General features: G+C 43.1%; 1 protein-coding gene across 2 annotated transcripts in view; it reads right to left on the minus strand.

The window, feature by feature from the left end:
- Nucleotides 1-24,165, minus strand: part of UBE2R2 (ubiquitin conjugating enzyme E2 R2) — a 58,122-nt gene that overhangs the window by 20,421 nt on the left and 13,536 nt on the right. For both annotated transcript variants that reach the window (XM_040963219.1, XM_040963216.1), the window contains exon 2: nucleotides 826-912. In XM_040963219.1, the coding sequence (XP_040819153.1) occupies nucleotides 826-912 (87 nt within the window). The remainder of the gene's footprint in view (nucleotides 1-825; nucleotides 913-24,165) is intronic.

The raw sequence follows: 24,165 nt of genomic DNA on the forward strand, positions 1-24,165 counted from the left end.
TGTTCCAATGTACTAACACATTGTATTCTAGGTTTCCTTATGAATTAACCTAAAGCTGTGTATTGTCATCACATGTAGACTTGTTCAGTACAAGAACCTCACATTAGATCTATTTCAAAGGAGGCTCTCAAATGTTCAGCAAAATCTCCTGAAAGGCCACTCCAAATGAGGTGGGAAAACCCCCTCTTAAAAAGCTGATGCTTTGCTGATAGCAACAGGTGACCCTTGCTGTGTAGTTAGACGATGGGTACACAAATAAGTTTATCTACTAATTTTTTAAAAATGCAGCCATCAACATTTGTGTATTATTAACAATGAATTGCAAAAGCTTAAAAACTGTATCTTGGTGCCAACAGTAGGCTAATCCTCTACCCTGTAGTGCCAGCATCCCAGTGTCCCAGCTGCTCCACTTCTGATCCAGCTCCTTGCTTATGGCCTGGGAAAGCAGTGAAGGATGGCTCAGGTCCTTCAGCCCCCAAAAACCACATGGGAGACCTGGAAAAAGTTCCTGGTTCGTGGTTTCGGATTGGCCCAGCCCCAGTGGCTATGGCCATTCAAGAAGTGAACCAGCATATGGAAGAACCCCTTTCTGTCCGTTCTCTGTTAAAATCTATCTTCCAAATAAAGAGAAAGAAATCTTTAAAAAGGAAAAAATATCTTTAATGAGTATACATAAGCTACCCTCAATTTGAAATAATTAAACTTGAAGCAACTAACTAAAAATGTAAAACCATATCTACCACAGCATGCTGATATACAGGTTATTTTTAAAATGCTATTCTACAAATAAAATTTCCACAGCAATTTATGTTGGACATTTCTTACCTCATAAATGTTGGGGTGCCACATTTTGGTCAAGAATCTGAAGGTAGGAGGTGAATATGGATAGTCAATAGGAAATTTAATATGTGCCTGGAAAAAAAAAAATTGAACGCTAATAAATAATATTGTAACTTATTCCTCTGACTCAAAATCCATCCTACTGTAGCCCAAAGAAACAAAACTTTTTTCTATAGGGTAGACTCATAATTATAACAGTGCATACATATGAAGGTACTTAAAAAATCCATAGGAAATAAAAATCAGAAGATAAGCTTGATACACAAATATTAATATTTTGGTATTTTGAGATTCATGCATCATATTTTTTGAGAATCACACATATTATTTCCATGAATTTTATTAAGCTTTGCTATTATTGTTGACAGGGTGATTAGAATATTCTCTTGGCATCTTTTGAAATACTTATGAAGACTATGTTAAACCATTAAAATTTACAGCCATATAATTTTACCTTAACTCATAGAACTGAAAACAGTATTATCTACAGGTACACCCATTAACAAAATATTAATCTATGGCATTCATAGTACAAATTTTTCTCCCTATCTGTACAGCAATGACCCTATACCACCCAGAAATAATACATATTCACATTATGATGTATATTCTTCCAGGACGTATTTTGTTTATTATAAAATTTTCTTTAAAAACGTTGTTTTTTGGCAGTCAGCACCACAGCCCTTATCATTCAACAAGTTTCACTTTCACAACATTTGTTATTTCAGAAGCAAGGCCAGAAATCCCATCCCGGCACTTAACAAAGTTTTTCTTAACAGTATCAGTGGTTACAGGATGGTAAAAAAATTTTTATTAATGAGGTAAAAATTACCAAAATTTATCTCAGAATGTCTTGCTGTACAAACCAAAAACAAAAAAATAAACTTATAAATAAAGCATTTAGAGCACTTATTTAAATATCAAGGTTAGAGTGGGTTTTGTATTTCGTTCATAAATTTCATTCCCTCTAAACCTAGACTTTATTCCTTTCACAGATGTTTCTGTTAACCCTAACTACTTTAAGATACACGATGCTTGCATTATTCTAAATCATTTGTTATTTTATAAATAAGGAACTGAACTTCTACTTAAACTTTCCTAGTACTGGTGTCTTAACTGCAATTAAAATAGAAGCAGTCAGCCCCAACATGGTGACCTAGCAGCTAAAGTCCTCCCCTGGACGCACGGGATCCCTGTTTCTAATCCCGGCAGCCCCACTTCCCATCCATCTCCTTTCTTGTGGTCTGGGAAAGTAGTTGAGGATGACCCAAAGCCTTGGGACCCTGCACCTGTGTGAAAGACCTAGAGGAAGTTCATGGCTCCTGGCTTCAGATCAGCTCAGCTTGGACCATCGTTGCCACTTGGGGAGTGAATGAACAGACAGAAGATCTTCCTGTCTCTCCTATCTGTATATCTGACTTTCCAAGAAAAATAAATACATCTTAAAAAATATATATATAGGGCCCGACGCGGTGGCGCAAGTGGTTAAAGGTCCTCGCCTTGCACGCCCGGGATCCCATATGGGCGCCGGTTCTAATCCCGGCAGCCCTGCTTCCCTTCCAGCTCCCTGCCTGTGGCCTGGGAAAGCAGTCGAGGACGGCCCAAAGCTTTGGGAACCTGCACCCGCGTGGGAGACCCAGAAGAGGCTCCTGGCTTCGGATCGGCATAGTATCGGCCCGTTGCGCTCACTTGGGGAGTGAATCATCGGACGGAAGACCTTCCTCTCTGTCTCTCCTCTCTGTATATCCGCCTTTCCAATAAAAAAAATAATAAAAATAAATCTTTAAAAAAAAAAAAAAATATATATATATAGAAGCAGTCTAGCTTATCTCCATTTCCAATATCACCATTCACATTTAAAAGCTTACTTTTCTACCTGATGCTAAACTAAAAATTTTTTTTCATTAATATCATATATATTTTCTCATTTCATAAAATATTCTGTTTGTAACATATCAGTTAGTACATACATAATATGTCATCGTGTGGAATATACACACACACAACCACATATAAACCACACACACACACGTGCGTGCGCACCAGTTTTTAAAAGTTGTTTTCAGGCCCGGGAGCATGGCCTAGCAGCTAAAGTCCTCGCCCTGAATGTACTGGGATCCCATATGGGTGCCAGTTCTAATCCCGGCAGCTCCACTTCCCATCCAGCTCCCTGCTTGTGGCCTGGGAAAGCAGTCGAGGATGGCCCGAAGCCTTGGGATCCTGCACCCACGTGGGAGACCCGGAAGAGGTTCCTGGTTCCCAGCTTCAGATCAGCACAGCACCAGCCGTTGCGGTTACTTGGGGAGGGAATCACTGGACGGAAGATCTCCCCCGACCCCGTCTCTCCTCTTCTCTGTATATCTGACTTTGTAATAAAAATAAGTAAATCTTAAATATATATATTATTATTTTAAATATTATTATTATTTATATTATATATATATATCTTAACCAAAAAAACTTGGAAGGAGGTCTGGCATTGTGGTACAATGCACTAAGCCATCACCTGCCTGCAACCCCAGCATACTGTGGGAATGGCAGCTCAGCTTCAGGCTGATTTACTTCTGACTCCAGTTGCCTGCTAATGTGCCTGGGAATACAGCAGAAGGCGGCACAAATAATGACTCCTGCAAAGCATGTGGGGAAACCCACACAGAACACTGAGTTCTGCTTCCAGTCTGGTCCAACCCCAACCATTGCAGTCCTTTAGGAAGTGAATCAGAGGATAGAAGATCGCCTTTTTCTGTCTCTTTCTAACACTCTGCCTATCAAATAAATGAAAAAAGTCTTCAAAACAAATAAATAGATAAAAGGAAATAATGATAGCAGTGTCTTACCAAATAGAGAATATTAATTTGCCTTTCAAGTAAATAAATAAAACAGACATCACATTAATCAGACACATACACTTTTTCTTGCCAAGAGACTATACCAACTCATGGTTTGGCCAGCAAGCACTGTAACACCACAATTCAAATTCTATTGGGTCCACCCAACCGCTTCTTTTTCCTTTACCAACTTAGCCTACCTTAGGTATTTCATTATAGTGACAAAACTGATGACTAATACAGAGACCTATGGAGTATCATTCTTCACATCAACACTGCACACAATAAGACCAAGAGGAGATGAGGAAAATCAGTGAACACAAAGAATATTCCAAAAAGTAGGTGGAAAAATTACTAAATTGGATGGAAAACCTTAACTTTCTCCTCCAAGAAACTGAACAAACCCTAAGCACAATAAACACAGAGAGCCACACCCAAGTATACCATAACCACGCTGTTGAAAGCCAAAGACAGACCTTTGAAAAAAGAAAGAAAAAAGAAAACAAGAAAAAAGAAACTCAACATATAAAAAGGTTAGACCCATTACGGTAGCCTAGCAGATGAAGTCCTCGCCTTGAACACGCCAGGATCCCATATGGTCACTGGTTCGAATCCCAGCTGCTCCACTTCCCATCCAGCTCCCTGCTTGTTGACTTGGGAAAGCAGTGGAGGACGGCCCAAAGCATTAGGACCCTGCACCTACTTGGGAGACCTGGAGGAAATTCCTGGCTCCTGGCTTCGGATCGGCTCAGCACCTGCCATTGTGGTCACTTGGGGAGTGAATCATCAGACGGAAGGTCTTTCTGACTTTCCAATAAAAATTAAATAATTCTTTAAATTCTTTATATATATATATGCATGGTTCCTCAGAAACAAAACAAACCCCCCCCCAAAAAAATTTTTTTAATTAAAATAAACCTTTTCTCTCATCAGAAAACAAGAAGCCAGAAAGCATTGGAATAACATTTTTTAATAATAAGATTTTACTTTTGGGGAGTTCGACCTTGGCAGTTCAGGTGACAGCAGCCCTCCACAATGGTGTTGACCCACTTGCGCAGAGCACCCAGGCCAGGTCAGACGCAATGTCCAGGACTCAGCCCATCGGCACTGTCGCCACACTGTGATAGTCCTAGGCTTTTGTGCTCTGCCTGCCGGCTGCCCAGCAGCAAGCCCTGGGGTTTTTAGGGTTGTAATTGCTGCCTAGGGACATCCAGGCATAAGGCTAGTGTAAGTATTGGCAAAGGATGAATTCCATATGATTCCTAGCGATAAAATCACGGAACTTGCTTGCAAGCCTGGGGATTGAGATCTGAGGGTTTGGAGGGGAGATTCCATAAGTTCTGTTTGGACCAGACTGATTCACCAACCCACATGGGAATCCTGACATGGGCTATCACCATAGAGCAGCACTGACTGCCACACACCAGTCCACACAAAAGCTATGGCTTGGGGCCTGCCTGGCAGGGCTAGGTATCAGTACCTGTCCAAGTGGTGGGACAGGGGATGGGTCACACTTGGGAGGGTCAGGACACTAACCAACACATAAGAGAACCAAATCCTGGGATAAATTCTCTGGTGGAAGTGTGGGCCCAACCCTGTGGAAATACAAGTTCCACTGGTTAGCTTGCGAGTTGGGGTGGTGATGGGCTGAGCTAGGTGTGACCATGGAACCTGCCATCACTTACGGGTAAAGGAACCTACAACAGTCCAGGCAGTTCAAGGCAGAAGCACCCAAATGTGCATCCTAAAACAGGATGTGGGGTGGGCCAAGCTGCAACTGGAAGGGGATGGACCAGGTAGGGCTTAACTCACAAAGAACAGAAATCGGGATGGAGCACAGGCCATGCTGAACTAGGTTCTTACACCAACTGGTCCACCAGGGATACTATGACACAGCATAGAAGGCAAAGGCCAAGATAGGTGACGGGCTATGCCAAGCTGGGTCAGAGCAACCACTGGCATGCACACGATCTATGGTCTGGAACATGCCTGATTGGGGAGCTAAGACACCCTAATTGGGCTGGGGTTCGAATAGTGAGTGTGGAGGCTAGGATTGAATGCAACAACCCAGGCTAGACTCCAGCACCAACTGGTGCTCCAGGGGACCAGGGTAGGTGTAGGATGGACTAGGCTAGGTTTCTGCCCTTACTGAGCCATGTGTAAGCCAGGTCTGGGTATAGATGAGCCTTGGCTGGGCTGAAACATTCAATAGTAAAAACAGAATGGGTTGAAAGCCAGTCAAGAAAGCCCACTGTTCCTACTAGGAGGTAGACTAAGTAGGGCTGGCTCATGGATCCACTGGTGTGTGTGAGATCTGACAATATGAGAGGTTCTGATAGAGCAGTCTAGAAATTCCTCTGTCAGGACACAGTCCATGCAAGTGAGTACAAGAACCATGATAGGGAGAAACCCAGACTCGGCCAGGGATATTTATCCAGCGGCATACATTTAGCATAGGTCAGGCGCAGACCAGGCTGAACCAGTTCACATCAACTGCTGGCGAGTTCGAGCACCAAAATAGCATATGTGGGGTCGAATTCAGTCACAACACAAACTAATAAACTTAACGGCAGGGACTGGATGCCAAATGGACTGGGCTAGGCTGTAACCCTCACTAGCATCAGCTGGAATTGGGGGTGGGCCAGGCCAGGCTACAACACCCACTGGCAAATGCCAAGGTAAGGTGGGCCATATAAGACTGAGCTGCAGCACCCGACCAGCATGTGAGAACCAGGGAGGAATGAGGCAAAGCTGGTAGGGGGAATGTGGACAGCTTCCCTGCTGCATAGCCACTCCCACTGGAGAGCATGAGCTGGGATGGGGCAGACCAGACCAGACCAGGCCAGGCCAGGCCAGACTACAACACCTGTGGGCCTCATGTGAGCTAGCTCAGGGAAAAGCCAGGCTGGGCTGACTGTTCCGATGGGTGCAAGCAAAAATCAGAGTGGGTGAGGGCTGGTTGGGCTTTGCCGCAGCATCAGCTGGCAGAGGCTGGCACAGGGATAAATTCTGTCAAGTTAAACTGCAAACCACCTGGAGAGTGCATGATCTGGGAGTGGGCCAAGTAGGGAAATAGTGGACACCTCCCTCTTGGGTTGCCACTTGCACTGGAAAGCATGAAAACCAGGACTGGATATATGTGGCTGGACAGAACAGCACCCACCAGCATGTGTGTGGGCTGGACAAAAGGGCAGGTTGGGTTGAACTAGGCTTCAATGCCCACTGACATGCACAAGAGCTAAATAGGATATGGGACAGACTGAACCAAGTCTGCAATACATATTGGCAAGTATGGGAACCAGGGTAGGGGGCAAGGCCTGGTGGGGCTTATGGGAAGTAGCCGCGACCAGGGTGCAGCTCCAACTGGTTTGCATGAGGGCTGAGTATGAAGTAGGCAGGATCGGGCTAGGTTACAATACCCATCGGTTCGCAAGGAAGATGTTCTGGAAACAGAACTGACCAGCAATTGCAACCACCAGCATATACATGAGCTGATTGGGGCGATGGACTGTGCCAGACCCTATAATAGCATGGACACACAAGATTCAGGTCTGAGATCACCTCAGACCAAGTTTCTCTGGGGATCCCTCCAACTGAACTGCTGATCTCAGAACCCCAACCATGTAGAGACTATGTCAGCCAGTGGATTCTGAAGAGATTTCATTGTGCTTGGAGTAGTGAGACTGGCAGCAATTCAGAACTGTTGAACTATCAAAACTGCATGAGCAGGACCCTCAGAGCATGTCCCACATAGGGGACCTTGGATGGGTGGGAGGCTGGGTGGGGCTTTTCCCTTTATCTCTTCCCTTACCCCAGATACAGAAGAAAAATAATATTAATGTGGAAACACTGGTCTAACCCACTTTCCTGTAGCCCATGACCCTTTGTGTCCTAATCAACTATGTAAAGATTACCAAAATGAATTTTTAAAAGATGTATTTATTATTTTTATCAGAAATCAGATTTGCAAAGAAAAGGAGAGAAAGATTTTCTGCCCGCTGTTCACTCCAAGTTGACGCATCAGACATAGCTGATTGAATTCAAAGCCAGGAGCCTAGAGCGTCTTTCAGGTCTCCTACACGAGTGCAGGGACCCAAGGCTTTGGGCCATCCTCTACCTTTTTTTTCCAAGCTACAAGTATGGAGCTAGATGGGAATTGGAGCAGCCAGAATTAGAACTGGAACCCATATGGGATCCTGGCAGTTGCAAGGTGGGATTTATCCACATAGGCTACTGCGTTGGGCCCTGGTCAGAAACAAAACACCAGAACAAGCTTTATATTATGTGTTTAATTCCTCACTTGTAACCTTGGCATTCCATTCTGGATTGCTAGTTTAAATTCCAACTTCTATGTTAGATATAGGTCTCTGCTAATGTACCTGGAAAAGACAGCCCAAACACTCGGGCTCCTAACACTCAAGTGGAAACCCAAACGGAGTCCTGGCTTCTGACTTCCACCTGGTCCAGATATGACCAGATCTAATCTGTAGTTACTTGGAGAATGAACCAGTGAATAAAGAGCCATGCCTCCCTGTATGTATGTTTGTAACTTTGCTTTTGCCTTTCACACTTCATACTTGCTGGAACAGCCATAATCAAAAAGACAAAATGACATTAGTAATAAGAAAGTTAGGGCCCGGCGCGATAGCGTAATCATTAAGGTCCTTGCCTAGAACAAGATCCCATATGGGCACCAGTTCTAATCCCAGAAGCCCTGCTTCCCATTCACCTCCCTACTTGTGGCCTGGGAAAGCAGTCGAGGAGGGCCCAAAGCTTTGGGACCCTGCACCCGCGTAGGAGACCCGGAAAGAAGGTCCAGGCTCCTGGCTCCAGATCGGTGTAGCACCAGCCGTTGTGGCCACTTGGGGAGTGAAACATTGGATGGAACATCTTCTTGTCTCTCCTCTCTGTACATCTGTCTTTCCAATAAAATAAATGAATCCTTAAAAAAAAAAAAAAAAGAAGTAAGGTAAAGAAATAAAACAGCAAGCAGGACGACTTCTCACTCCTACAAATAGATTTTTAAAAGGGGGTCCAGCACAATGGCACAGTGGCTGAATACTCACTTTGCACAAACTGGGATACCATACAGGAACCAGTTCCTGTTGAAGGTGCTCTAATTCCCCTCCAGCTCTCTACTTGTGTCTTGGGGAAGCAGTCGAGGATGGCTCAAAGCTTGGAACACTGCACCCACATGGGAGACTGGGAATAAGTTTCTGGCTACTGGTTTGACTGGGTTAGCTCCAGCCGTTGTAGTCATTTGGGGAGTGAACCAACAGATGGAAGATCTTTTGGTCTCACCTTCTTTCCATAAATCTGATCTCTTTTCCAATAAAAATAAATAAATCCTTAAAAAATTATAAAACAGGACCAGCGTGATAGTGTAGCAGTTAAAGTCTTTGCACTGGTTGCACCAGAACGGTCCTGGCAGCTCCGCTTCCCATCCAGCTCCCTGCCTGTAGCCTGGAAAAGCAGTCAAGGATGGCCCAAGGCATTGGGACCTTGCACCCACGTGGGAGACTAGGAAGAGGCGCCTGGTTTCAGATTGGCTCAGCTCCGGCTGTCGCGGCTGCTTGGGGAGTGAATCATCGGACAGAGGATCTTCCTCTTTGTTTCTCCTCTTTGTACATCTGCCTTTCCAATAAAAATAAATAAATCTTTAAAAAAAATTATGAAACGCAAGATTCTTCCAAATGTTCAAATGAACTTTAATTCTATCATTTATTTCCTCTAGAAATGGCATATAAAATTAAAAACTATAAAAGAACTATTGGCATTGTGGTGCAGAGAGTTAAACAATGAATGCAATACCAGTATCCAATATCAGAGTGCTAGATCATGTCTCTTCTGTCAGTCCAGCCTGTGGGGAAACCTACAGGCAATGGCTCAACTACCTGGGCCTCTGACATACATAAGACACCCAGATGGAATTCCCAGTTATTGCTGACACGTGAATAGTGAATCAGCAGATAGACGATCTCTCTTTGCCTCTTCCCTATCATTCTGCCTTCCAAATAAATAAATCATTCTTGAAAAAATTAGTTTATGACCTACATTTGGAATTCTATTAACAATACCTCCTGGCGAGGATGAGGACAGATTACCTTACTTCATTATTGCTGGAAGAGAGGCTAACACAGCCATCATGGATGTCTGTACGGAGAGTGCTCAGACAACTGAAAACTGATCTACCTAAAACTCACTATCCCACTTCGTGGAATATATACAAAGGAAATGAAGTCTGCATATGAGAAAGTGACCTATAATGCTATATTTACAGCAGCATAATCTTCAATAGCAGGACCCGGCGGCATGGCCTAGCAGCTAAAGTCCTCACCTTGAACGCCCCGGAATCCATATGGGCGCCAGTTTTAATTCCGGCAGCTCCACTTCCCATCCAGCTCCCTGCTTGTGGCCTGGGAAAGCAGTCGAGGATGGCCCAAAGCCATGGGACCCTGCACCCGTGTGGGAGACCTGGACGAAGTTCCTGGATCCTGGCTTCAGATCAGCACAGCACCGGCCATTGTGCTCACTTGGGGAGTGAGTCATTGGACAGAAGATCTTCCTCTCTGTCTCTCCTCCTCTCTGTATATCTGACTTTGCCAATAAATAGATAAATCTTAAAAAAAAAAAATCTTCAATAGCAAAGATAAAGAAGCCCATCTACAGAGAAATGGATAAAAGAAACTGTGGTACATCTGCTCTATGGAATACTACAGTCATTAAAAAAGAACAAATATTTATCATTTACAACAAAATGGCCCGAACTACAGAGAATTATGCTCAGTGAAATAAGCCAATCCCAAAAGGACAAATGTCATATGTTCTCTCTAATATAAGCCAACCTTCATGCAAAATATAAGATAAACACAAGGTAAACATGTATACCTATATTCATTTAAGGGTAATTGTATAAGGGAGACTATCATATCCAGAAAGAAGATGCAACACGGTATGCATCTATATTTCTGAATAAAATATGGACTCCCAATGAAATTGTTAAATATATCTTGATGACAGGATGCTGGACTCTACCACTGTCTATACCTACAATGTTATTAGACACTTAAAAATTTATATTTATTTTGTATATAATATATATCCATAATATATGATGGACTTGTGACTGTTGCTGAAGGACTACACTATTGTGATTATGTAAGAGAAAACAGTGTGGAGGGGAGGACAATGGGGGAAGATGAGAGGGTAAATACATGAACCTACTGAATTCATCATGAAAAAAAATATATAAAGGGCCCGGCGGTGTGGCCTAGTGGCTAAAGTCCTCCCCTTGAACATGCTGGAATCCCATATGGGCGCCGGTTCCAATCCCGGCAGCTCCACTTCCCATCCAGCTCCCTGCTTGTGGCCTGGGAAAGCAGTCGAGGATGGCCCAAAGCCATGGGACCCTGCACCCGTGTGGGAGACCTGGACGAAGTTCCTGGATCCTGGCTCCAGATCAGCACAGCACCGGCTGTTGCAGCTCACTTGGAGAGTGAATCATTGGACGGAAGATCTTCCACTCTGTCTCTCCTCCTCTCTGTATATCTGACTTTGTAATAAAAAATAAATAAATCTTCAAAATATATATATATTATAAATTATTTTAAAGCATAAAATTGATTTTGTAAGACTAAGCCATATTTTGTTGAAGAGAAAACCACAAACCAAGAGGAATGTTTAGACCTTCTGATAAAGGATTCTGTGACAAATGCTTCTAAATCGAAGCATGAAGACAAGTCCATTCATAATATCACAGGAAAAAGACATTAGCAGGCAAAAAGAGAAAAATACTCATATACTCTACCAGCTTAATCACGAACTCTCTAGGACTGTGAAAAGCTTGAACAGAAAACCATTCATATAGGCACAGTGATCCAGCAACCTTAAAAAACTACAGGATAGGGCTTTGGTGCAGTATCTCAAGGCTAAATCCCCACCTTGCATGCATTGGGAACTAATATGGGTGCTGGTTTTTGTCCCAGCTGCTCCACTTCTCTTCCAGCTCCCCGATTGTGGACTGCAAAAGTAGCAGACGATAGTCCAAAGCCTTGAGAACCTAAACCTGGCCTGAGACCCAAAAGAAGCTCCTGTCTTCAGATCAACTCAATTCCAAACCACTGTGGCCAGTAAGGGAATGAACCAGCGAATGGATGATCATTCTGCTTCTCCTCTCTGTAAATCTGCTTTTCCAATTAAACTTTTAAAATCTTAAAAAAAAAAAAAAAAGTTGTCGACTCTGCTTCTGACCCAGTTCCGTAGCATGCATGCCTGGAAAGCCACTTGAAGGTGACTCAAGTACTTGAGGTCCTGTCACCCACATGGGATCCAGGACCAAGTTCTGGCTTGAGGTTTCAACAAAGCTTAGAGCAGGTCACTGTTGCGATTTGCAGGAGTAAAGCAGCAGATAGGAGATCTCTGTCTCTCCCCTTCAATGCCTTTCAATTATATATATATTCTCTCTCTTACTTGAAAAGCAGAGTGAGAGAGATGTAACAGATTTTCTGTCTAGTTCTGTTTAGTTCACTTTCTTAAGGCCTGTGACAATAAGACTACCATGCAGCTCTCCTATGTGGACGGCACAAACCTAAGGCAGACTGAAGAACAGTCTGCCTTCATACTATATTTAGCATACCTTCCTAACTAGACTTCAGGAAAAGCACTGCAGATTCTTAAGCATAGGTATACATGACAACTGAAGGAGGTTAAATGAGTTTCCTGGTTATGAAAGAGCAAAACCTTGAATTATAGTAATAGCAATGGTAAAAGGAAAACAGGAAGAAATCTCAAACTCTTGAATGTATATCATATCAAATTATAAGTAATGCTTTAGTGACAAAGATAAATGCAGAAAAACAAAAGCTATCTCCTATGACATTCATTTGGGGAACAATAGACTGAAAAATTTAAAACCTTGTTTTCTCTCAAACCGTATTTTAATAACTGAAATAATGAATATATTTTTATCTATTTGAGAAGCAGAGAAAGAGAGTAAATGAACAGAAAGTTCCCCTCTGCTTGTTCAACTCATCAATGCCCTCAAGGGTATGTATGTGACATGTTAACACAGGTGTGCAGGCATGAAGGCAATCCAGGTCTCCTCAACAGGTGGCCAAATTCCAATCACTTGAGCTTATCACTGTGCTTCCCAGGATCGGCATCAGCAGGAAGCTGCAAGTAGGTGCTAACACTGGAACTAAGACTCAGGCACTCTGATGTGGGAAGCAGATGCCCAAACCAGAACCTTTTTTTTTTGTTGTCAAGTATTTTTTAAATGATTTATTTATTTTATTGGAAAGGTAGACCAACCAATAAACACTGGAAAGACATTCTCTACCCTGGTGAAACCAAGCCAAACAAGCCTCAGAACCAGCCAAACTACTCAACACCCTCAGAACATTCTTCCCCACATTGGGGTTTCTAAGGCATCATCAAATGATCTCCCCACCCCCAGATACTGATGTAGTCTGACAGCAAGGAGCAGCCCCCTCACTATCATAGCCTCCCTGCAGATACAGAAGGGGAAAAAGGAACTGAAATATTTATCCCATCCATCTTTCTCCACAGCTCCACTGTCCCCACACAATCAAAAGCCAGTGCCCATGCATCCTTCTCAAGTATGTAATCATTATTAAAAGTAGACTTAAACTTACGGGTGGTTCTGTAAACAGGGGTTTAACAGGTGGGTACACAGAAACTTAGAAAGACTTAGAAACTCAATAGTACTTCTGAAATCCATGATGTAAAAGGATGAAATAATGATTTAAAAAGTTAAAAACAGCTAACACTAGGGTCTCTTCCTTTAGCCCTTCAGTCAGGTAAATTACTCTCCCATTACAGAAAACAAAAGGTTTGTATTCTAGAAAGCGTCAGCGAGAGATCCTCTAATTACAAGTCTAAATATCACACACTGAAAACAAGGAAACCAAAACAAGTCTGTAACTTTAATGAATAGCAAAAGCAGAGTTGTCTGGCTCACCCACCTAACCCAGAAACCAAGTTTGGAAGCTTTCCTCAAAAAAAAAAGACCTAAGCTTTGATTTGACACCAGAAATTGTTGAGACCTATTTATCAACAAAAAGTTGCAGTTTCCCATTTTAATATTTAAAAAAAAAATTTTAAGATCTATTTTTATTGCAAAGTCAGATATACAGAGAGAAGAGACAGAGAGAAGATCTTCCGTCCAATGATTCACTCCCCAAGTAGCCACAAAGGCTGGAGCGAAGACGATCAGGAACTTCTTCAGGTCTCCCTGCTGATGCAGGGTCCCAGCGGCTTTGGACTGTCCTCGACTGCTTTCCCAGTCCACAATCAGAAAGCTGCAAGGAAGTAGAGCAGCTGGGACGTGAACCAGTGTCCATATGGGATCTCGGTGCATTCAAGGTGAGGACTTCAGTGACTAGGCTACAGCAATGATCTAAAAATTACGCTTTTCAATAAGAAAGCCACAACTAGATAGATACATCATTTATAAGTAAAATGGCATGACATCCAAATTGGTTTTAAGAAACCAGATAAGGGACAGCTTTATGGTACACAAGGATAATGGATCCAATATACCAGGTTCAAGTTCCACCTGTTCCACTTCCAATCCAGCTCCCTGTCAGTGCTCCTGAAAATCAGCAAATGACAACCCAAATGCCTGTGCCCCTGTGGGAGATCCAGAAGAAGCTCCAGGCTTGTGGCTTCTGTTTGGTCCAGTCCCAGCCAGTGTGGCCATCTGGAAGTGAACCGGCAGGAGGAATATTCTCTCTTGTCTTCTCTATGTACCTCTGCCTTTCAAATAAAAAATAAGTCTTAAAATATATATATAAGAAATTGAAACCAGCTAAAGAGAAATTAAACAAAATCTTGGTCTTTCTTTTCCACCTTTCCTCCTGTGTGGGTCCTTTCTCAAAGTCCCCTCCTATCACTAGGATGGGAGTTCCTTTTCCCAGCTTTTCTAATAAAACTTGCTTTAAAATTAAAAAATTAAGCAAAATCAGCAAAATGTTAATCATTAATGTGCCTGGGAAAGCAGAAGGTGGTCCAAACACTTGGATGCTGGCCATTCACATTGGAGACCCAAATGAAGTTCCTGGTTTCAATGTGGCCCAGCCCTAGCAATTGTAGCCATTTGGAGAGTGAACCAGCAGATCTCTGTCTCTTCCTCTTTCTTTGTAACTCTGACTTACAAATAAATAAATTATATATATACATATGTGATAGAGATAGATAGATAGATAGATAGATAGATAGATAGATAGATAGATAGATAGGGAATATTCCCATCCCATAGTAGACTGAGAGCTGGCTACTCAGTTTCCAATTCTGCTCCTTGTTAAGCACTTGAGAGGCACAATATGACTGCTTAAGTTTCTAGAGTCATGTCACTCACAGTTCCTGATACAACCTCAGTCTGACCCAACCAGGCTTGTTGTAGTCTTTCTGGGGGTGAACAGCACATAGAAGGTCAGTAGGTGTCTGTCACTACCATTCTGGAGTGTACATAGAGACTGAAACTGCCTTTCAAATACATAAACCTTCAAACAAAAAAAGAAAGAAAAGAGTTGATCCTCTGTATCTGAGGAGTTCACACTGTCAGATTCAACCAACCACAGATAAAATATTTGGGAGGAAAAAAAAATACACACTTTTGTTCCTTGTCATTATTCTCTTAACAATACAGTATAACAATGATTTACAATGTGTTTGTACTGTATAAGAATGAAACATAGGGCCCGGCGCGGTGGCGCAAGTGGTTAAGTCCTCGCCTTGCACGCCCGGGATCCCATATGGGCGCCGGTTCTAATCCCGGCAGCCCCGCTTCCCTTCCAGCTCCCTGCCTGTGGCCCGGGAAAGCAGTCGAGGACGGCCCAAGGCTTTGGGACCCTGCACCTGCGTGGGAGACCCAGAAGAGGCTCCTGGCTTCGGATCGGCATAGTATCGATCCGTTGAATCATCGGACGGAAGATCTTCCTCTCTGTCTCTCCTCTCTGTATATCCGCCTTTCCAATAAAAAATAATAATAAAAATAAATCTAAAAAAAAAAAAAATAAAAAGAATGAAACATAACAACAAATCTAAGGATGAGTTTAGATAAAAGGATTTGCACAGATTATTTGCAGATACCATGCCACATTTCAACATAAGGAACATGAACAAACAGATTTTGGGGTCCCAGTGGTTTTGGAGAGAGTGTTCCATGACGTCAAGATTATAAAAGTTAGGGGCAGGCAGTCCACTAGAGTGCCTAGGTTCACATTTGGCTCAGGTTCCCGACTTGTGCAGTTGGCTCCCAGCCACCCAACAGATCCAAACTGAGGTCCTAGCTCCCGGTTTCAGCCAGGACCAGTCTGGATCATTGTAGGCATGTGGAAAACAAACCAGTAGAGCTTTCAAATGTCTCTTTCTCTTGTTTAAAAGGACAAATTAGGGGAGCCATTTAGCCAAATAGCTACGTTGCAAGTTGGGCCATCTGTGTATACAGTCTCTGGGTTCAATTCCAGCTTCCTGCCAGTGTGGATCTAGGAAACAGCAGATGATGACTCAAGCACTTGTGTTCCTTCTACCCATGTGATAAGACCTGGGCTGAATCTCTAGTTCCTGAGTCACTGCAGCATCTTTTAGAGTAAACCAGCAGATAGGAGCTCTGCGGGAGTACTCTCTCTGTGTCTCTTTCTTCCCACTTCCCTACTCCCTCTTCTCAAACCAAAACCTTAAATTTCTGTAACAAGCACAAACAATAGAAAAAAATGCCATTAATTTGATTACATCAATTTAAGGGATTCTTCTAGAATGAGATTTCAGATGAAGAGATTACAAAATGATATGTTGTCACCACAGAACTCTGCCAAGTCAGTAAAACTAAAAAAAATTGTAGAGGAGGGGCCAATGTGTTAGCTCAACAGGCTAATCCTCCCCTTTCTAGGACCAGGATCCCACAAGAGCATTGGGTTCCATCCCAGCTGCTCTATGTCCTGTCCAGCTCCCTGCTTGTGGCCTAGGAAAGCAGCTGAGGATGGCTCAAAGTCTTGGGATCCTCCACCCATGTGGGAGAACCAGAAGTTCCTGGATACTGGCTTTGAATCAGCTCAGCTTCAGCCACGGTGGCCACTTGGGGAGTGAATCAGTGGATGGAAGATCTCAATATATTTCCTTCTCTATAATATCAATTTAAAAAAAAAAAAAAGCTAAAATTGCAGCTGGGGGCCCAGTTTGGTAGCCTTGCATGGTCTTCAACTTGAGTGCACCAGGATCCCATAAGGCTCCACTTTTAATCCTGGTGGCCCATTTCCCTTCCAGCTTTCCGACTATGGCCTGGGAAACAGCAGAGCACAGCTCAAACCCTCGGAACCCTGCACTCACGTGGGAGACCTGGAAGAAGTTCCTGCCTCGTGGATTCAGATCGGATCAGCTGCAGCCATTGAGGCTGCTTGGGGAGTGAATCAGTAGGCAGAAGAACTTCCTCTCTATCCAACTTTCCAATAAAACTAAATAATTCTTTAAAAAAAAAAAAAACAAAACAGGGCCCGGCATGGTGGTCTAGCAATTCAAGTCCTCACCTTGAACGTGTTGGGATACCATATGGGTGCCAGTTCTAATCCCAGCAGCTCCACTTCCAATGTGGTCACTTGGGGAGTGAAATATCTGAGGGAAGATCTTCCTGTCTTTCTTCCTCTCTGTATATTTGACTTTGCAATAAAAATAAATAAACCTTCATAAAATTAATAAATATAAATAACAAAACTGCAGCTGGGTTATAATGCCATAATTTAAGCCACCATCTAATATCCCATTACCAGAGTGCTGGTTTGAGTCGCAACTGCTTAGCTTCCAATTCAGCTGCTTGCTAACACACCTGGGAAAGCAGCACAAGTAGGATCCACGTAGCAAATCCACATGGAGCTCCAGGTTCCCTATACTTCAGTCTATTCCAGAGCCAGCCATTGTGGCCATTTGAAAGTGAACCAACAGATGAAAAATCTCCTCCCCTCTCTTCTGTCTCTGTTGCATTCAAATAAAATTAAAAATTTTTAAGACTTTTTTTCTAAATTGAAAAAACAGATATACAGAGAGAAAGATCTTCTGTCTGCTGGTTCATTCCCTACATGGCCACAATGGCCAGAGCTGAGCCAATCCGAAGCCAGGAGCTTCTTCTGGGTCTCCCAAGTGGATGCAGGATTCCAAAGCTCTGGACCATCTTCTAATGCTTTTCCAGGCCAGAAGCAAAGAGTGGATGGAAAGTGGAGCAGCAGGGACATGAATCGGCCCTCATATAGGATCCCAGTGGAGGCAAGGAGAGTACTCAAGCCACTTAGCTACCAAGCTGGGCCCAAAATTAATATTTAAAACAAAAACAAAAGCCTTATGACTGTCCCACAGAGCAACAACATACTATTTACAAATTCTTAAATGACTGTAACACTGACTTGATTTCAGTTATCATAATTCAGAAACACTAATATGAAGAAAACAAGAAAGTATAGACTTTAAAAGAAAGTAAAAAAATCCCCAACAGAACAGCTCTACCCCAATTCCTGCCCTAACAACACAACAGACAAGACAAGGCCTCAAGGAGAAAAGCAGGCCACCTGTCTTAGAAAGCAAGGAGGTAAAGATGGATCTTTCTCCTTCCCAGTAGAATTCTGGCCAAATCTCTCAGGATTGTGCCCAAAACCTGGCATTAATTAACTGGTCCTGAAATGGCTGCCAATGCCTGGAAATTTTAGCCAGTGGTAAATGTTCCAGTATTTAGCCTGAAGTACAAAACCTCCACCAGAGGGCAGTATATCAAGGCAAGAATCCATAATCAAGTCAGATTTGGATCAAGCACCTACATTTCTATAACTTATGGCCAGCTAGAAAAAATATTAGATAATATTTCGTGAATACAAATTCTTAATGTTGATATGTGTTTTAAAGGATTACAGAGAAAGGGACAGGGAAAGGAAGAGGTGCAAAAGCAGAAGAGGAAAGAGCAAGAAAAATCTTCCACCTGATGGTTCACTCCCAGATAGCCACACCAGCCAGATCAGGTCAAAGCCAGGAGATTTCTCTACGTGTCCCACATGGATGCAAGAGTCCAAGACATTGGGTCATCCTGAGCTTTTCTTCCCAGGCCACCAGCAGGAAACTAGACTGGAAGAGAGCAGCCACGGACTCAAATCAGTGCTACAAGTGATACCGGCACAATGGCCAGAGAACTAAAATTTTTAACTCCACCTTTCTCATAATGAAGGTATTACTCACCACCAATTATAAAATCATTCTGAACAGTCTACAATGTAACCTTCAGGCTTCATATGTTATGACATTCTTTTAAATATTAAAGAGTATCAGTGGGCCTGGCATAATGCTCAAGTGGCTAGATCCTTGCCCTGCTCGTGCCAGGATCCCTTATGGGTACCAGTTTGCGTTCCAGCTACTCCACCTCCCTGCTTCTGGCCTAGGAAAGCAGTAGAGGATGGCCCAAAGCCTTGGACCCTACACCCACATGGAAAACTGGAAGAAACTCCTGGCTTTGTATCAGCTCAGATTCAGCCATTGTGGCTACTGAGAAAGTGAACCAGCAGACAGAAGATCTTTCTCTATCTCCTTCTCCCTGTAGATCTACCTTTCCAATAAAAATAAACCAAAACCAAAAGCAAATGTGAAGAACATCCCAGTAAAATAACAGAAGACTAAATCAATTAATAATCCATTGCTAAAATGACAGGACCAAATTACCACGCATTCGTATTAACCCTGAATGTAAATGGGTTAAACTCATCAATCAAACATCATATATAAGTAGACTGGATTAAAAACAAAACCCATCTATTTGTTGCCTACAGGATACATATCTCACCAACAAAGATCAGCGGAAACTGTATTTCAAGGATTTTGATTTTTTTTTTCATCTCTTCAAAATTCTTAAATTTTTCAGACACATAGATCATACAGTAGCATCATTTTCAAGAAGTTTCTTGATTTTCATTTCTTCAGCAACACATTAGTCAATCAGTTGCAGGTTATTTAACTTCATGGCGTTTTTAATTTCTTTTTTTCTTCCTGCTGATTTTGTATTATGGCTTTCCATTTAAGGGGATGTACAGTAACTGTGTAAAGGAGATTATCATTTCCAGATATGGGTACAATGCAGTATGCATTGCTACTTCCAGATCAAAGATGGACTCCCAATGAAACTGTTAACTGTATCTTCTCCTTTTTTTAAAGACTTATTTTATTTTTATTGCAAAGTCAGATATACAGAGAGGAGGAGAGGCAGAGAGGAAAATCTTCTGTCCGATGATTCACTCCCCAAGTGACCGCATTGGCTGGTGCTGCGCTGATCTGAAGCCAGGAACCAGGAACTTCGTCCAGGTCTCCCACACAGGTGCAGGGTCCCATGGCTTTGGGCCATCCTCGACTGCTTTCCCAGTGCACAAGCAGGGAGCTGGATGGGAAGTGGGGCTGCCGGGATTAGAACTGGCGCCCATATTGAATCCCAGTGCGTTCAAGGTGAGGACTTTAGCTGCTGGGCCACCATGCCAGGCCCAACTATATCTTGACAATAAGATGCTGAACTTCCTGCCATTGTCCATGCCTACAATGACAGACATATGACTGTTTATGAAGAATTATACTATAGTAATAACATAGGGGAATTCAGTGGATGAGAGGAGAGGTTTGGGGAAGGGGTAAGGGACTATGGGAGCTGTATCATAAAATGATAATAATAATAAAAAGCAAATACAAAAATCAATATGCCATTGTAACATAAACACATATAAAATATGCATCTTATTTGAATGCAATTACTACTATTATCCACTTAAAGTAGAAAATGAGTAAGATCAACATACATAAATTGATAGCAGAGTAGGAATATAAAATGCAATTTCAAAAAGGAGTTCACTACAAAATTAACTGCCAACAGAAAGAGCAACTTAGAACACAGTACCCTGAAAACTAAAGTGGAGGCCAGAAGACCATGTGTGGCAGCCACAAGGAAAGTCACAGACTATGTGGTCTGAGCCTGGAGTCCATGTGTCAAGACTGTGCCTCTCATTGCTTATGCATTAGACAGCATGCCCAGAAAGACACAGGGGATAGGACAGTCTGATCATCTGAACCGGCAGGGTACATCAACTGCCTTGTTAGATGGAAAGCATAGCAGGCTGGACAACACTCCTGGTTTAATTTTGGCACTTGGTGTCTGGATGTGTGGCTGCACTAAGGTAGACTTTGTCAATAAAGAAGCTTGGAAAGATTTTCCTCGACCCTGGAGCAACTATAGGGTTGAGGGAGAGGAAAGAAGAGGAATGGGAAGAAGAGGGAAAAGGGGAAGGAGAGGAGGGCAAAGGAAAAATGTTGATCTTCCATCCCCTAGATCACTCTCAAATGCTCACAACTGCCTAGACTATGCTGGACTGAAGCCAGGAGCCAGTACTTCCATCTGGATCTCTGTCACATGGGTAGTAGGTGACCAAGTCCTTGACTCATCTGTCTCTCCAAAATGCACATTAGCTACCCATTTTCCTGTAGCCCTTGAAGCTTTTTACCCTATGTAAAGACTGTCAAAAATATAATAAAAATAGGGGAAAAAATGCACATTAGCAGGAAACTAGATAGGAAACAGAGGCAGAACTCTGCCCCAGGAATTCTGATAAAGGGATGCAGACCAGACCTAGTGGCAGCTCCACCTGTAGTACCACAGCACCTACTCCTACTGCCGCATCAAAACCATACACAGAATTAGTATGCTCCTAACTTCCAGGAAATGTCCAACATTCCTGTTCTAAAAAGTTTATTTAGGTACTCCTTGCCAAGGCCAGTCAGTGTCTCTTTTCCCAAAAGCCATATTATCCCAAACTCTAGCTCAGCAGAGGATCTTCCTGGTACTAACCAGGTAACTGACCAACAAATCCCCCTGTGGGAACATCCAATTATCATCAACATTGAGAGATAAGGCATGATGCAGTTGGAGATTAACTATAAAGTCTGCAGTATCAACACAGAGATTGGCACCATAGTGCAGAAGGCTGATCATCCACCTGCAGCTCCCTGCTTGTGGCCAGGGTGGGAAAGCAATCAAAGATGGCCCAAAGCCTTGGGACCCTGCACCTACGTGGAAGATGTGGAAAAAGCTCCTGGCTGCTGGCTTCAGAACAGCTTAGCTCTGGCCATTATGGCCACTTGGGGAGTAAATCAGCAAAGGAAGATCTTTTTTTTTTTTTAACTTTTTTTTTTTTAATTTATTTTTATTTTTATTGGAAAGGCGGATATACAGAGAGGAGAGACAGAGAGGAAGATCTTCCATCGGCTGGAGCTGAGCCAATTCGAAGCCAGGAACTTCTTCCAGGTCTCCAACAGGGGTGCAGGGTCCCAAAGCCCTGGGCTGTCCTCGACTGCTTTCCCAGGCCACAGGCAGTGAGCTGGAATGGGAAGCGGGGCTGCCAGGATTAGAACTGGCACGTGCAAGGCGAGGACCTTAACCACTGCGCCATTGCGCCGGGCCTAAGGAAGATCTTTTTCACTGTATCTCCTTCTGTCTTTGCAATTTAAAAAAAACTAAAACAAAACAAAACAAACAAAAAAAAAAAACCTCAGGGAAAATCACATGGACATGCGGGCCAGTCCCAGAGCACATGTTGCACAACTGGGCCACCTAAGCATGCCCAGACAGACACAAGATGGCCAGCTCATCTAAGCCAGAAGAGGACACCAAGTAGCAAATCAAAAGACAAACTGAGCAACATGGCCAGGCTCTATGGCAAGTACATGCATCTGTGGGCACACTGAGGTAGACACGCACAGCCAACAGGCCTCAGAGTTTCTCACTTTTGGTATAAGGCAACATCATCTCAGAAGTGAGGACCACTCAAGTAATACCCTTGGCACATCCTTGCCTGTTATCAGTGCCTCAGGCCAACATCAAATGACCATCTCCATCCCCAGACCCTGAGATGGGTGGGAGGTTGGGTGGAGCTTCTCCCTTTATCTTCCCCCTTACCCCATACACAGAAAAAAAAATGTGGAAACTATGGTCTAACCCACTTTCCTGTAGCCCATGACCCTTTGTAGCCTAACAACTATATAAAGATTATCAAAATAGGGCCCAGGGCAGTGGCCTAGCACAGCTAAAGTCCTCGCCTTGAAAGTACTGGGATCCCACATGGTTGCCAGTTCTAATCCCAGCAGCCCTGCTTCCCACCCAGCTCCCTGCTTGTGGCCTGGGAAAACAGTCCAGAACAATGCCCAAAGCCTTGGGACCCTGCAACAGCGTGGGAGATCCAGAAGAGCTCCTGGCTCCAGGCTTCAGATTGGCGTAGTACCAGCCGCTGTGATCACTTGGAGAGTGAATCATTGGAAAGAAGATCTTTCTCTCAGTCTCTCCTCTCTGTATATCTGACTTTGCAATAAAAATAAACCTTTTAAAAAAATAAAGATTATCAAAATAAAGTAACAATTTTTAAAAAGTATTATAAATAATATGAGAGAGCCTGGCTAAATCCTTGCTTTGCACTCCCAGGGATTCCATATGGGTCCCAGCTGCTCCACTTCCCATGCATTTCCCTGCCTGTGGCCTGGGAATACAGTTAAGGATGGCACAAGGCCTTGGGACCATGCACCCATGTGGGAGACCTGGAAAGAGGCTCTTGGCTCCTGGCTTTGGATTGCCTCAGCTCCAACTGTTATGGCCACTTGTGGAGTGAACAATCAGGAGATCTTCCTCTCTATCTCTCCTACTCTCTGTATAACTGACTTTCCAATAAAACAAATAAATAAAAAGCCCCAAAAATATATTTCAATCTATTTGTGAATTCTTAAATCTTTAAAAAAAAGTGGATGTCTCTCTCAGAGGATGATAGAGCTATTTCACCATCCTAAAAAAGAATCTCCTTATAAAACTATTCCAATTAATAAGTGAAAACTAAATAATCAAAAGTCACTATTTGTGAAGCCAGTGCTCATAATATAACAATTGTTAAAGCTGCCACCTGTGATGCCAACATCGCACATGGGTACTGATTTAAGTGCCAGCTGCTCTACTTCCCATCTATCTCCCTGCTGGTAGCCTGGGGAAAAAAAGCAAGGGCCAACCCAAGTATCTGGGCCCCTGTCACTCTTGCAGGAGACCTGGATGAAGCTCCTGGTTCCTTAGTGGCCATCTGGGTAGTCAATCAGCAGATGGAAGATCTCTGTCACTCCTTCAAACAACTAAACACAGAAACAGATAAATAGATTAGGGAGGAGGGAGAAAGGGAGGAAGGAAGGAAAGGAGGAAGGAAGGAAATAATACTTTGAAGCTACCAAGAAGTTGACAGATCTGGGCAGTGAACCCAATAACTGCTAACATAATCAAAATGACAGAACACAATACCAGAAACATGCCTAACAATAAAACAACACTCTGCCTCGTAGTAGTGCCAATTCAACCAGAGCCTGACCAAGCTTTTGGATCCATCTACCAATTTATAATACACAGAGAACAGAAGAAGAAGAAAGTGCTGAACTGCAACACAAGTGTAAA

This window comes from Ochotona curzoniae, unplaced genomic scaffold (genome assembly GCF_017591425.1).
Source record: "Ochotona curzoniae isolate NIBS_2020 unplaced genomic scaffold, NIBS_Ocur_1.0 scaffold_3208, whole genome shotgun sequence".
Classification (NCBI taxonomy): domain Eukaryota; kingdom Metazoa; phylum Chordata; class Mammalia; order Lagomorpha; family Ochotonidae; genus Ochotona; species Ochotona curzoniae.